We start from the raw sequence: 13,736 nt of genomic DNA, 5'->3' as shown, positions 1-13,736 counted from the left end.
ATCGAAATACGCATATATTTCCGTCAAATCGCGTGGAAATTGCTTACTATAAATATTTCAGAGCAGGTTCAAAATAGAAACTTGCTGTAGAAAAATGTTCGTAGCTGCAATTATTAGAAGTGAACTTGAAAAGCCAAACACATATCATTTTGTGATATTTAACTGACAAAACTCAGTGATTGAAAGAGTAGTAAGTAATAATTTTTCAGCAAGTGTATCGTCTTGTATCGATACAGAAAAAAACATATCACGTGTGATATCATCACATGAAAACTCAAGATGCACCACTGAGGGAAGACTTACCCTCACTTCAGCACCCCGACCTCAAGAGGCACACCGCACAGACCACTGGGAAGACTCACCCTCACTTCAACACCCCGACCTCAAGAGGCACACCGCACAGACCACTGGGAAGACTCACCCTCACTTCAACACCCCGACCTCAAGAGGCACACCGCACAGACCACTGGGAAGACTCACCCTAACTTCAACACCCCGACCTCAAGAGGCACACCACACCGACCACTGGGAACTCACCCTTACTTCAACACCCCGACCTCAAGAGGCACACCGCACAGACCACTGGGAAGACTCACCCTCACTTCAACACCCCGACCTCAAGAGGCACACCACACAGACCACTGGGAACTCACCCTTACTTCAACACCCCGACCTCAAGAGGCACACCGCACAGACCACTGGGAGGACTCACCCTCATTTCAACACCCCGACCTCAAGAGGCACACCGCACAGACCACTGGGAAGACTCACCCTCACTTCAACACCCCGACCTCAAGAGGCACACCACACAGACCACTGGGAAGACTCACCCTCACTTCAACACCCCGACCTTAAGAGGCACACCACACAGACCACTGGGAAGACTCACCCTAACTTCAACACCCCGACCTTAAGAGGCACACCGCACAGACCACTGGGAGGACTCACCCTCACTTCAACACCCCGACCTCAAGAGGCACACCACACAGACCACTGGGAAGACTCACCCTTAAATCAACACCCCGACCTCAAGAGGCACACCACACAGACCACTGGGAAGACTCACCCTCACTTCAACACCCCGACCTTAAGAGGCACACCACACAGACCACTGGGAAGACTCACCCTAACTTCAACACCCTGACCTTAAGAGGCACACCGCACAGACCACTGGGAGGACTCACCCTCACTTCAACACCCCGACCTTAAGAGGCACACCACACAGACCACTGGGAAGACTTACCTTTACTTCAACACCCCGACCTCAAGAGGCACACCACACCGACCACTGGGAAGACTCACCCTAACTTCAACACCCCGACCTCAAGAGGCACACCACACAGACCACTGGGAAGACTTACCTTTACTTCAAAACCCCGACCTCAAGAGGCATACCACACAGACCACTGGGAAGACTCACCCTAACTTCAACACCCCGACCTCAAGAGGCACACCACACCGACCATTGGGAAGACTCACCTTTACTTCAACACCCCGACCTCAAGAGGCACACCACACAGACCACTGGGAAGACTCACCTTAACTTCAACACCCCGACCTCAAGAGGCACACCACACAGACCACTGGGAAGACTTACCTTTACTTCAACACCCCGACCTCAAGAGGCACACCGCACAGACCACTGGGAAGACTCACCCTCACTTCAACACCCCGACCTCAAGAGGCACACCGCACAGACCACTGGGAAGACTCACCCTCACTTCAACACCCCGACCTCAAGAGGCACACCACACCGACCACTGGGAACTCACCCTTACTTCAACACCCCGACCTCAAGAGGCACACCGCACAGACCACTGGGAAGACTCACCCTCACTTCAACACCCCGACCTCAAGAGGCACACCACACAGACCACTGGGAACTCACCCTTACTTCAACACCCCGACCTCAAGAGGCACACCACACAGACCACTGGGAGGACTCACCCTCATTTCAACACCCCGACCTCAAGAGGCACACCGCACAGACCACTGGGAAGACTCACCCTCACTTCAACACCCCGACCTCAAGAGGCACACCACACAGACCACTGGGAAGACTCACCCTCACTTCAACACCCCGACCTTAAGAGGCACACCACACAGACCACTGGGAAGACTCACCCTAACTTCAACACCCCGACCTTAAGAGGCACACCGCACAGACCACTGGGAGGACTCACCCTCACTTCAACACCCCGACCTCAAGAGGCACACCACACAGACCACTGGGAAGACTCACCCTCACTTCAACACCCCGACCTTAAGAGGCACACCACACAGACCACTGGGAAGACTTACCTTTACTTCAACACCCCGACCTCAAGAGGCACACCGCACAGACCACTGGGAAGACTCACCCTTAAATCAACACCCCGACCTCAAGAGGCACACCGCTCAGACCACTGGGAAGACTCACCCTCACTTCAACACCCCGACCTTAAGAGGCACACCACACAGACCACTGGGAAGACTTACCTTTACTTCAACACCCCGACCTCAAGAGGCACACCGCACAGACCACTGGGAAGACTCACCCTAACTTCAACACCCCGACCTTAAGAGGCACACCACACAGACCACTGGGAAGACTCACCCTCACTTCAACACCCCGACCTTAAGAGGCACACCACACAGACCACTGGGAAGACTCACCCTTAAATCAACACCCCGACCTCAAGAGGCACACCGCACAGACCACTGGGAAGACTCACCCTCACTTCAACACCCCGACCTTAAGAGGCACACCACACAGACCACTGGGAAGACTTACCTTTACTTCAACACCCCGACCTCAAGAGGCACACCGCACAGACCACTGGAAAGACTCACCCTTATTTCTACACCCCGACCTTAAGAGGCACACCGCACAGACCACTGGGAGGACTCACCCTTACTTCAACACCCCGACCTCAAGAGGCACACCGCACAGACCACTGGGAGGACTCACCCTCACTTCAACACCCCGACCTCAAGAGGCACACCGCACAGACCACTGGGAGGACTCACCCTTACTTCAACACCCCGACCTCAAGAGGCACACCACACAGACCACTGGGAAGACTCACCCTCACTTCAACACCCCGACCTCAAGAGGCACACCACACCGACCATTGGGAAGACTCACCCTCACTTCTAATAATCATTCATAACATTTTTTTCCTGCCTCTTCACGTATTGACTTTGTACATTTTTTTTCCTTTTGCAAAATTTATGGTATAAACCAAGACAATAAAGTGATCCAGCTTAAAGTTAAGGAAAGAACACTGCCAGACCTGCTCCACTGTTGCCCAGACATATTGTGTAGAGAGTAATTAGAACATACATGCTGAGTTGCTCTCAGTGAGCAATTAGCGCATTCGTCCACCAACAATATATACTACCAGCACACAACTACTGTTATTGATTGGGTGTGTGAAAAACTAGATATCCTTGAAAGCCAGGTACCAGTGGTAATCTCCCGACCAGGTAATCTCATTAATGACCCCCCTTGGGCTGGTGGCTGGTGGGCGTGGCAGGTAGGTTTGACTTTCAAGTTGGTGTATTGTACTTACACAATGGATTAGGAAAGCTCAAGGACCGGGACATTTGTTCATGTGTTTCAATCCTTCGTCTGTGATCATGATTAACAACTTGTAGAGGACTCAGTGGAGGGGGAGACTAGTTGAGTGTGGATGTTAGAATATAGAGATGGTGGCATGGATAGCAGTCTGCCAAAGCCATGATCTTGCATTCATCACATTATCACAAGGTAAGGCCATTACAGAATAATTCTTTTTGCCTCAGTATCAAACTCCGGCCTTCATTGTATTGCTCCCAAGTACCTACAGACACAAAAAATGAAATTTTGATTATTTTTTTTATTTGATGCAATTCTACATATTAGTACATGTAGTAGTCATAACACATTCATGAGTTGTGTGAATTATATCCATCAACAGTTATTGTACATGGTGCCTTGAACAGTTTGTTTAAAAACAATTATACAAAAATAGAATGCTTCCCATCCACTTTACGATTGCGTCGTTTATAGACATTTTGAAAATGTAATCATGTATATGGGGATGCTTTAGGTTTTGGCGGAATTTGACCAGCGCCACCATACATTGTTTTTGAAACCATCAACACTTATGGACATACCAAGGAAGGGGTGTATCTAAGATGCCAAACTAAGTGCCCTTGGCTAGCAAATTGAGACGAATTGTGATCATGTTCAGAATTTGATTATTTTCATGTTCTTATTTTCGTAAATTCTGAGGAATTGAGAAATTTGGAATTTTGCCATCATTTGCCGTCAAATATCATAGCCTTTCTCCAGATAACACGCTGCAGGGATGTCATGTGTTTCTCCTTCATAGCCATGGGTCATCCCCGAGGTCATCCGTAAGAAAAGTTTCTTTAAACTGTAATTCAAGTTTCATTTTCTCTATGTGACTGAAACTTGTCACATGTCACCCCTGGGGCAGGCTGCAATCAGAATACAAAATAAGCATTCTGAACGGAGAACTTGGCTTAGTCAATCTCTTTTGAATGAAAGAAAATCTCGAGATTCGTGGATTGTTGGCATGTGATGAAATTAATTTTGAAGATGGATCAACATTATTCTAGTTGTTTGCACACTTCCAGCGCACACTAGGTTTTTAGGGCTGCTTACTTAATTTGGAGACCAAATTTGGAATTGTGTGTTAGGGACTAAATGGAGTTTTTGTGAGTTTTTAGTGTTTTTATAGGTTTAGAATTTTAGGGTTTATTGACAGCTTGTTTGTTGTACTTTTTAAAATGCGCCCGAGTTGGCCGGTTTTGATCAGAGTGTTGCCTAGTGCTTTAAAGGTTTGTAAGTCATTAAGTTTGTAAGTTTCAGTTGCATTTGGGATGAACCATTTTATACCCACATTGACAGTTACTTGTCTTGCATTTCACGTGCATGGGCTAAATCGCTGGTTGTGTTCAGGCATGTGTTTTGGGGAGCTGTTTGTAACACCTTTAGTCTTGTAGTTTTCATTGGGTTTTTTTTTAGTCATGATCTCTTTTACAGTTTCATCAAAGCATCCAATCAGTGTGACATGATCTTCAACTGTTAATCACATCGTCAACATACTCCAGTGTATTGATGTGTGTTGTCGTATGTTCATGTTTGACACCCTCCATACCAGGTGACCCTTCAGTAATGACGCTGTCAGCACCATACCCGTGCTCGTGGGTTTCACCGAAGTGGTAAACCTCTGAGACCTGCATCACGTCAGGCTTTCCTCCCACATTAAGCTGACATGCCGTGATATAGCTGGAATACTATCCAAAGTGGCATTAAACCCCTCACTCACTCACCATGAGTGTGGAATTTATGTATTTTATGTATATTTTTTTTAATAAGAGCCTAGGCAAGTCTAGATCAAACTAACCAAGTCTAGTTTGCTTGATTCCGCATATGAAAACAGCAGATGAGGAAAGGTTTGAAAAAATATATGATTATTTGAAAGACATGTTTTCACTGATTCAGTGTTAGTCTAGATAGTTGCGATGAGCTATTTGTAAGCATGACCAACGCCATGTGTTTTAATCAAACTGAACTTGTACAGTATTGCAGTGGTGGTCGACCGATGACAATAAATCACAACTCCCCATACAACTGTGTCCCCTCGTAGTCTATAAATACCTGAAGGACAGCGTAGCTTGATTGTGTCGGCCTCAACAGTTTATGGTTTGGAGTTTATGTGTTTACAATATTGTGTCTTTGTGTCGACACTGTGGCATTGCACGTGTTACGTCAAGCTGTTCATGTGGATTCTCGGAAGGGCACACAACTGGCCTAAGAGTAAGATGTTGAAGTGTGGTACGGTTTTTGTGAGATGTTTTGTCATGGTTGAAAATAATAGTCACTTGAACAGTGTTCTAAATTGAGACTGAATTTCATAATGTGAAAAAGTATATAATATAGAGGGGATTAAATTAAGTTACTAAAACCCACAAGGATCTGGAGATCCCACTTAAGGTCTAACACTGTCAAAGGACAGATCAAGTTATAATTAATATTTTGTTCTGTATGTTTTATTAAGGGTAAAATTCACATGATTTGATAAAATGGGCTGGGTTTGTGCAGGGTTGGTCTCCCCTTAACCCCTCATGATCATTGTCATCTTCTAACACTTGTTGCTTACACATGTCTGTTACACCTGTCTGTTACATCACTGTTACACCACTGTTACACCTGTCCGTTCGACCTGTTTCTTACAACACCTGTCCGTTACACCTCCCTATTACACCTGTCCGTTACACCTGTTTCTTACAACACCTGTCCGTTACACCTGTTTCTTACAACTCTGTCTGTTACACCTCCCTATTACGCCTGTCCGTTACACCTGTTTCTTACAACACCTGTCTGTTACACCTGTTTCTTACAACACTATGCCTGTCCTTTACACCTCCCTGTTACACCTCTCTGTTATGCCTGTCCATTACACCTCCCTGTTACACCTCCCTGTTGCACCTCTCTGTTATGCCTGTCCATTACACCTCCCTGTTACACCTCTCTGTTATGCCTGTCCATTACACCTCCCTGTTACACCTCTCTGTTATGCCTGTCCATTACACCTCCCTGTTACACCTCTCTGTTATGCCTGTCCATTACACCTCCCTGTTACACCTCTCTGTTATGCCTGTCCCTTACACCTTTATAAAACATGCACCAGTGCAGCCTATTATTGAAAGATGCAACCTAATATTTATGTCTTCATGCACCGAGTGGAAACAAATCATTTTAATTTGTTATAGGGACCTAAGTGGCCCCCCAGGAATAAATATAGGTTGCAGAATGGTAATTTAGTTTGCAAATGTTACCAAATTAGTTGCACACACGCAAGAGGCTTAGGAAGGGAGATACTATTAGTAACACAACTAATTATGAACAGTAGACAGTGAAGATGACTTCTGTGGAAAACATGAAGATTTTATAGTGTGATGAAGTCCTTAATACAGGATTTACAGTACTGATGTGATAGAGTTTTTATGTTCCTGAGAATTTGGGTCCTTAATGACTGTTGTACATACCGTTGCAGGGCTGGATTTAGCTTTATAATACATGCACCAATGCAACTATTATTGAAAAAGGCAACCTTATATTTATAACTTGGCGGGTTGAACAGGCCATACATACGAAGAGTTTCTCCAGATCTTTAATCGCCGAATAAAGACTGAAGTTTTCAAGCAACTTTCACTGACTGAAGATGCTGAGCTGATACATGAGGATGTATAAGTGGATTGTTGTTGTTGTTGTTGTTGTTGTTGTTGTTGTTGTTGTTGTTGTTGACTCTCTCACTTATTAACTTTTTTGAATTTGCTAATAGCCAATATTTCTGTTCCAGGCTACTGAAGGTGTTGTTCATCAGTTTCCATGGCCAACTCACTCCACGCCCCACACGATGTGACTGATTCTGTCACATCATCATGAGCACCAATCAAAATGAAGGAAACAAGGGAACCGGCAATGGCCTGGCCAGTCATTTTGGCCTCAAGAGTGGAAAGGTGTCGCCGCTGGACGCACGACCAGCAACTGGTGGGTCACATGCGCGAGTGTCGGCTTGGGACCGCGCCCAACTGCGATACGAGGAGCAGGAAAAGCGAGCCAAGCAGACAAAAGTCAAGCCATTTAGTGTGGAAGAGGATGTGGTCATCGGCAGCAGCGTCTGCTGCAACTCACTTTCCATCATCAAAGTCTTCAGCTCCAAGAAGTTCAAGAACATCAAGCTGGAATTGCTGTATCAGCGTTATTTCTTCAAGCTCAACCAAAATAACCTCACCATTCTCATGGCCATATTCTGTGTCATAAGTCTCATGCTGTTGATTTTTTACTACCTAGGGGGAGCCACATTGCCGGCAAGGGGAGTAACTCTTGGGATCATCATGATTGTGTTGATCGTCCTGGAGGTGGTGTGCAATAGGACGTCCTGTAATGAGCAACAGCTGTTTATTTTGTGTTACATCGTTATCTTCTTGTTGTGTGGGATTGTTTTGACCGTCACCCTTGACTGTGACCCCCGGGATGCGTCGGAGGGCGTCTGGTGCACTATCTTCTTCATCTACATGGTGTATGCGTTGATGCCAATACGAATGAGACTGGCTGTTGCGAGCGGCCTGGGGTTAGCTGTAATACATACAATCTGTGCCGTAGGGATAAACCATGCCCAGGCATACATGTGGAAACAGGTGAGGAAAACAGTATCTGGAGGGATGGTTAGAAGGAGGGAGGGATGGTTGGATGGTTGGAGGGAGGAAGGGGGGATGGATGGATGTTTGGAGGGCGGAAGGGATGGATGTATGGTTGGAGGGAGGAAGGGGTGATGGATGGATGGTTGGAGGGAGGAAGGGGTGATGGATGGATGGTTGGAGGGAGGGATGGTTGGAAGGAGGAAGGGATGGTTGGAGGGAGGGATGGTTGGAAGGAGGAAGGGATGGATGGATGGTTTGAGGGAGGAAGGGGGGATGGATGGATGGTTGGAGGGATGGATGGTTGGAGGGCGGAAGGGATGGATGGATGGTTGGAGGGGGGATGGATGGTTGGAGGGAGGAAGGGGGGATGGATGGATGGTTGGAGGGCGGAAGGGATGGATGGATGGTTGGAAGGAGGAAGGGGGGATGGATGGTTGGAGGGAGGAAGGGGGGATGGATGGTTGGAGGGAGGGATGGTTGGAAGGAGGAAGGGATGGATGGATGTTTGGAGGGCAGAAGGGGGGATGGATGGTTGGAGGAAGGGAGGGAGGATGGATGGTTGGAGGGAGGGTGGGATGGTTGGATGGAGGAAGGGAGGGAGGGATGGATGGTTGAAGAGAGGGAGGTATGGTTGAAGAGAGGGAGGGATGGTTAGAGGGATGGATGGATGGTTGGAGGGAGGAAGGGGGGATGGATGGATGGTTGGAGGGATGGATGGTTGGAGGGCGGAAGGGATGGATGGATGGTTGGAGGGCGGAAGGGGGGATGGATGGTTGGAAGGAGGAAGGGGGGATGGATGGTTGGAGGGAGGAAGGGGGGATGGATGGTTGGAGGGAGGAAGGGGGGATGGATGGATGGTTGGAGGGCGGAAGGGATGGATGGATGGTTGGAAGGAGGAAGGGGGGATGGATGGTTGGAGGGAGGAAGGGGGGATGGATGGTTGGAGGGAGGGATGGTTGGAGGGAGGAAAGGGGGATGGATGGTTGGAGGGAGGGATGGTTGGAAGGAGGAAGGGATGGATGGATGTTTGGAGGGCGGAAGGGGGGACGGATGGTTGGAGGAAGGGAGGGAGGATGGTTGGAGGGAGGGAGGGGGGATGGATGGTTGGAGGGAGGGTGGGATGGTTGGATGGAGGAAGGGAGGGAGGGATGGATGGTTGAAGAAAGGGAGGTATGGTTGAAGAGAGGGAGGGATGGTTAGAGGGATGGATGGATGGTTGGAGGGAGGAAGGGGGGATGGATGGATGGTTGGAGGGATGGATGGTTGGAGGGCGGAAGGGATGGATGGATGGTTGGAGGGAGGAAGGGGGGATGGATGGTTGGAGGGAGGAAGGGGGGATGGATGGATGGTTGGAGGGCGGAAGGGGGGATGGATGGTTGGAGGGAGGAAGGGGGGATGGATGGATAGTTGAAGGGCGGAAGGGGGGATGGATGGTTGGAGGAAGGGAGGGAGGATGGTTGGAGGAAGGGAGTGAGGGAGGGATGGTTGAAGAGAGGGAGGGATGGTTGAAGAGAGGGAGGGATGGTTGAAGAGAGGGATGGATGGTTGAAGAGAGGGAGGGATGATTGGATGGATGGTTGGAGGAAGGGGGAATGGTTAGAGGGATGGATGGTTGGATGGAGGGAGGGTTGGATGGTTGGAGTGAGGGAGAGAAGGATAGTTGATGATGGTTGGAGGGAGGGATAGTTGGATGGTTAGAGGAAGGGATGGTTGAATGGTTGGAGTGAGGGAGGGATGAATGGTTAGAGGGAGGGATGGGTGTTTGGATGATTTGTAGATGTTGGATGGGTGTATGGATGCTCAGAGAGAAAGAAAAGTAAATCACAAGGAACAAAGCTGGTTTCATCGACTGACAAAGTTCTAATTTGTTTTCTGTACCAATTTACTCTTTTTTTGACAATTGTTTTCAAAAACATTGAAGGAGAAAAGTGGTTGTAAGAATTACAATGTTATTCCACATTTGAGATATTTGTTTTGTTTTGTTGATCCGAAAAAGTGCGGAATGAAAAAACAAAAGCCTTAAGGTCAGACAGACCTGTCACAGCTCTGTTCGGATGGAGAGGGCTAAATGTGGAAAGTACTTCCACTTTTGGATCAGTTGTAGTGCCCTGGCAGCCACTTGTTCTCGTCGTCATGGGTTCCCGCAGGCTGTGTCACCAGGAACAGACATTGTGTTTACACTGACTGAAATAAATGCCTCGATGTCCTACATAGGTCAGAGGGGGGTGTTTTGGTGCCTTAGCACCAGTGCTTAGTACTCAATACGCCTGCGAGTAAGGACACTATAAATTAATTATTCGATTTTCCTCAAATTTCAAGAAACATTTTGGCATGTTTATAATGTTGAGATGATGTTCCACTTGTACAGTAACCATGGTAACGAATGTGAAGCCAGATTAGTTAGTTTGGTGCAGTTACTCGATCCGATTTAAGAGTGAATGACCACTATGTTGTGATGACAACTCGCTGTTTGTTTGTCATGGGAGTTGATGGTCTTGCCGCAAATTAGAATATCGCCGATAAAGAACGTGAGCTTGGCTTGTATTTTTGGGGTTTGCTTGTATTGCATCAATGCATTTCACAGATCAAAGGATATACACTGTGACATGTTATCTGAGGCGTTTTTCCAGAACTTCTCAGAACCTAGACCCGATCAAAGCAACCAGATCAAAGCTGTTTGTGCCCACAGCTAATTGTGCCAAAGCTGATAGTGTCTAAAGCTGATTGTGCCCACAGCTAATTGTGCCAAAGCTGATAGTGTCTAAAGCTGATAGTGCCAACGGCTGATAATGCCGACAGCCGACACGAGGGGCACCCATGAATATCTTCAGCAACCCATGCTTGTCGTACGAGGCGACTAACTGGATCGGGTGGTCAGGCTCTGTGACTTGGTTGATGCATGTCATCGTATCTCAAATGCGTGGATCAATGCTCGTGACGTCAATCACTAGATTGTCTGGTCCAGACTCGATTATTTACAGACCGCCGTCATATAGCTGGAATATTGCTGAGTGTGGCGTTGAACAACAAACAAACAAAATATAAAGGAGGGAGGGGATTGTGGGATGGGCAGTCCCAGTTTTTTGTTCATTTTAGAATCATCTTTTTTATCAGGAGTTTGTGTAGATTTAATCAGGAATCGGCTTCGGCACCCCAGCTGTAGTTGTTGCGTGAGTTTTGATGTATTCATTTTGTTTTCCAGGCTGTCTCCAACATTCTACTGTTCACGTGCGTCAACATCGCGGGCGTCTTCACACACTACCCCACAGAGTATGCACAGAGACAGGCCTTCTTAGAGACACGGCGCTGCATTGAGGCCCGCCTCACCACGCAGCGGGAAAACCAACAACAGGTACGCTGAGGCTGGGAGGGGGGGAGGAAATGGGTTGTGCCATAAGTGAGTGAGTTTGGTTTTACGCCGCCTTTAGCAATATTCCAGCAATATCACGGTGGACAGCGGAAAATGGGCTTCACACATTGTACCCATGTGTGGAATTGAACCCGGGTCTTTGGCGTGACAAGCCGACGCTTTAACCACGAGGCTACTCTTAAAGCATATTAAGGCCAGTATACACTGGGGCAATAGGGTAGCATTGTGGGTAAAGCGTTGACTTGTAGCGTCCATGATTCAGGTTCAATTAATCACATGGGTAGTGTGTGAAGCCTGTTTCCATTGTTCCCTGCCATGAAGAAATGTTCCTGAGGGCGGCCTTGAACCATACTGACTCCGCCACCAGTATACACAGAAGACACTGCACAGCATGTCGAACTGAAGACATAGCAATGTCAGTCCAGATGGACACTGCTTGTCATGAGAGACAACTAAACTGGATGGGTTGACAGGTTTTGGGGACCCGTGGAACGGGGCCTTGGAGACCTTTTCAGTACTGACACTGTGATGTTATGTTGACACTGTGATGTTGTCTGTACTTGACACTGTGATGTTGTGTTGACACTGTGATGTTGTCTGTACTTGATACTGTGTGATGTTATCATTACTTGACACTGTGATGTTGTCTGTACTTGATACTGTGTGATGTTATCATTACTTGACACTGTGATGTTGTCTGTACTTGACACTGGGTGATGTTATCATTACTTGACACTGTGATGTTGTCTGTACTTGATATTGTGTGATGTTATCATTACTTGACACTGTGATGTTGTCTGTACTTGATACTGTGTGATGTTATCATTACTTGACACTGTGATGTTGTCTGTACTTGACACTGTGTGATGTTATCATTACTTGACACTGTGATGTTGTCTGTACTTGATACTGTGATATTATGTTGACACTGTGATGTTATGTTGACACTGTGATGTTATGTTGACACTGTGATGTTATGTTGACACTGTGATGTTGTCTGTACTTGACACTGTGATGTTATGTTGACACTGTGATGTTGTCTGTACTTGACACTGTGATGTTGTCTGTACTTGACACTGTGATGTTATGTTGACACTGTGATGTTGTCTGTACTTGACACTGTGATTTTACGTTGACACTGTGATGTTGTCTGTACTTGACACTGTGATGTTGTCTGTACTTGACACTGTGTGATGTTGTCTGTACTTGACACTGTGATGTTGTCTGTACTTGACACTGTGTGATGTTGTCTGTACTTGACACTGTGATGTTACGTTGACACTGTGATGTTGTCTGTACTTGACACTGTGTGATGTTGTCTGTACTTGACACTGTGATGTAATGTTGACACTGTGATGTTGTCTGTACTTGACACTGTGATGTTGTCTGTACTTGACACTGTGTGATGTTGTCTGTACTTGACACTGTGATGTTGTCTGTACTTGACACTGTGTGATGTTGTCTGTACTTGACACTGTAATGTTGTCTGTACTTGACACTGTGATGTTGTCTGTACTTGACACTGTGTGATGTTGTCTGTACTTGACACTGTGATGTTGTCTGTACTTGACACTGTGATGTTATGTTGACACTGTGATGTTGTCTGTACTTGACACTGTGATGTTGTCTGTACTTGACACTGTGATGTTGTCTGTACTTGACACTGTGATGTTATGTTGACACTGTGATGTTGTCTGTACTTGACACTGTGTGATGTTGTCTGTACTTGACACTGTGATGTTGTCTGTACTTGATACTGTGTGATGTTATGTTGACACTGTGATGTTGTCAGTACTTGACACTGTGATGTTGTCTGTACTTGACACTGTGATGTTGTCTGTACTTGACACTGTGATGTTATGTTGACACTGTGATGTTGTCTGTACTTGACACTGTGATGTTACGTTGACACTGTGATGTTGTCTGTACTTGACACTGTGATGTTGTCTGTACTTGACACTGTGATGTTGTCTGTACTTGACACTGTAATGTTGTCTGTACTTGACACTGTGATGTTGTCTGTACTTGACACTGTGATGTTGTCTGTACTTGACACTGTGTGATGTTGTCTGTACTTGACACTGTGTGATGTTGTCTGTACTTGACACTGTGATGTTGTCTGTACTTGACACTGTGTGATGTTGTCTGTACTTGACACTGTGTG

The 13,736-nt window shown here is 46.8% G+C and overlaps 1 protein-coding gene across 1 annotated transcript in view; it reads left to right on the top strand.

Annotated features, from left to right (window-relative positions):
* LOC139470222 (adenylate cyclase type 5-like) overlaps positions 1-13,736 on the top strand; it is a 74,326-nt gene that overhangs the window by 13,430 nt on the left and 47,160 nt on the right. Inside the window, exons 2-3 of the mRNA XM_071252540.1 lie at positions 7,359-8,199; positions 11,405-11,554. Coding sequence (XP_071108641.1) covers positions 7,441-8,199; positions 11,405-11,554 — 909 coding nt within the window. The 5' untranslated portion in view covers positions 7,359-7,440. The remainder of the gene's footprint in view (positions 1-7,358; positions 8,200-11,404; positions 11,555-13,736) is intronic.

This window comes from Haliotis cracherodii, unplaced genomic scaffold (genome assembly GCF_022045235.1).
Source record: "Haliotis cracherodii isolate W230 unplaced genomic scaffold, xgHalCrac1.p SCAF_20, whole genome shotgun sequence".
Taxonomy (NCBI): Eukaryota; Metazoa; Mollusca; class Gastropoda; order Lepetellida; family Haliotidae; genus Haliotis; species Haliotis cracherodii.
This window is presented reverse-complemented; position numbering and strand designations above follow the sequence as displayed.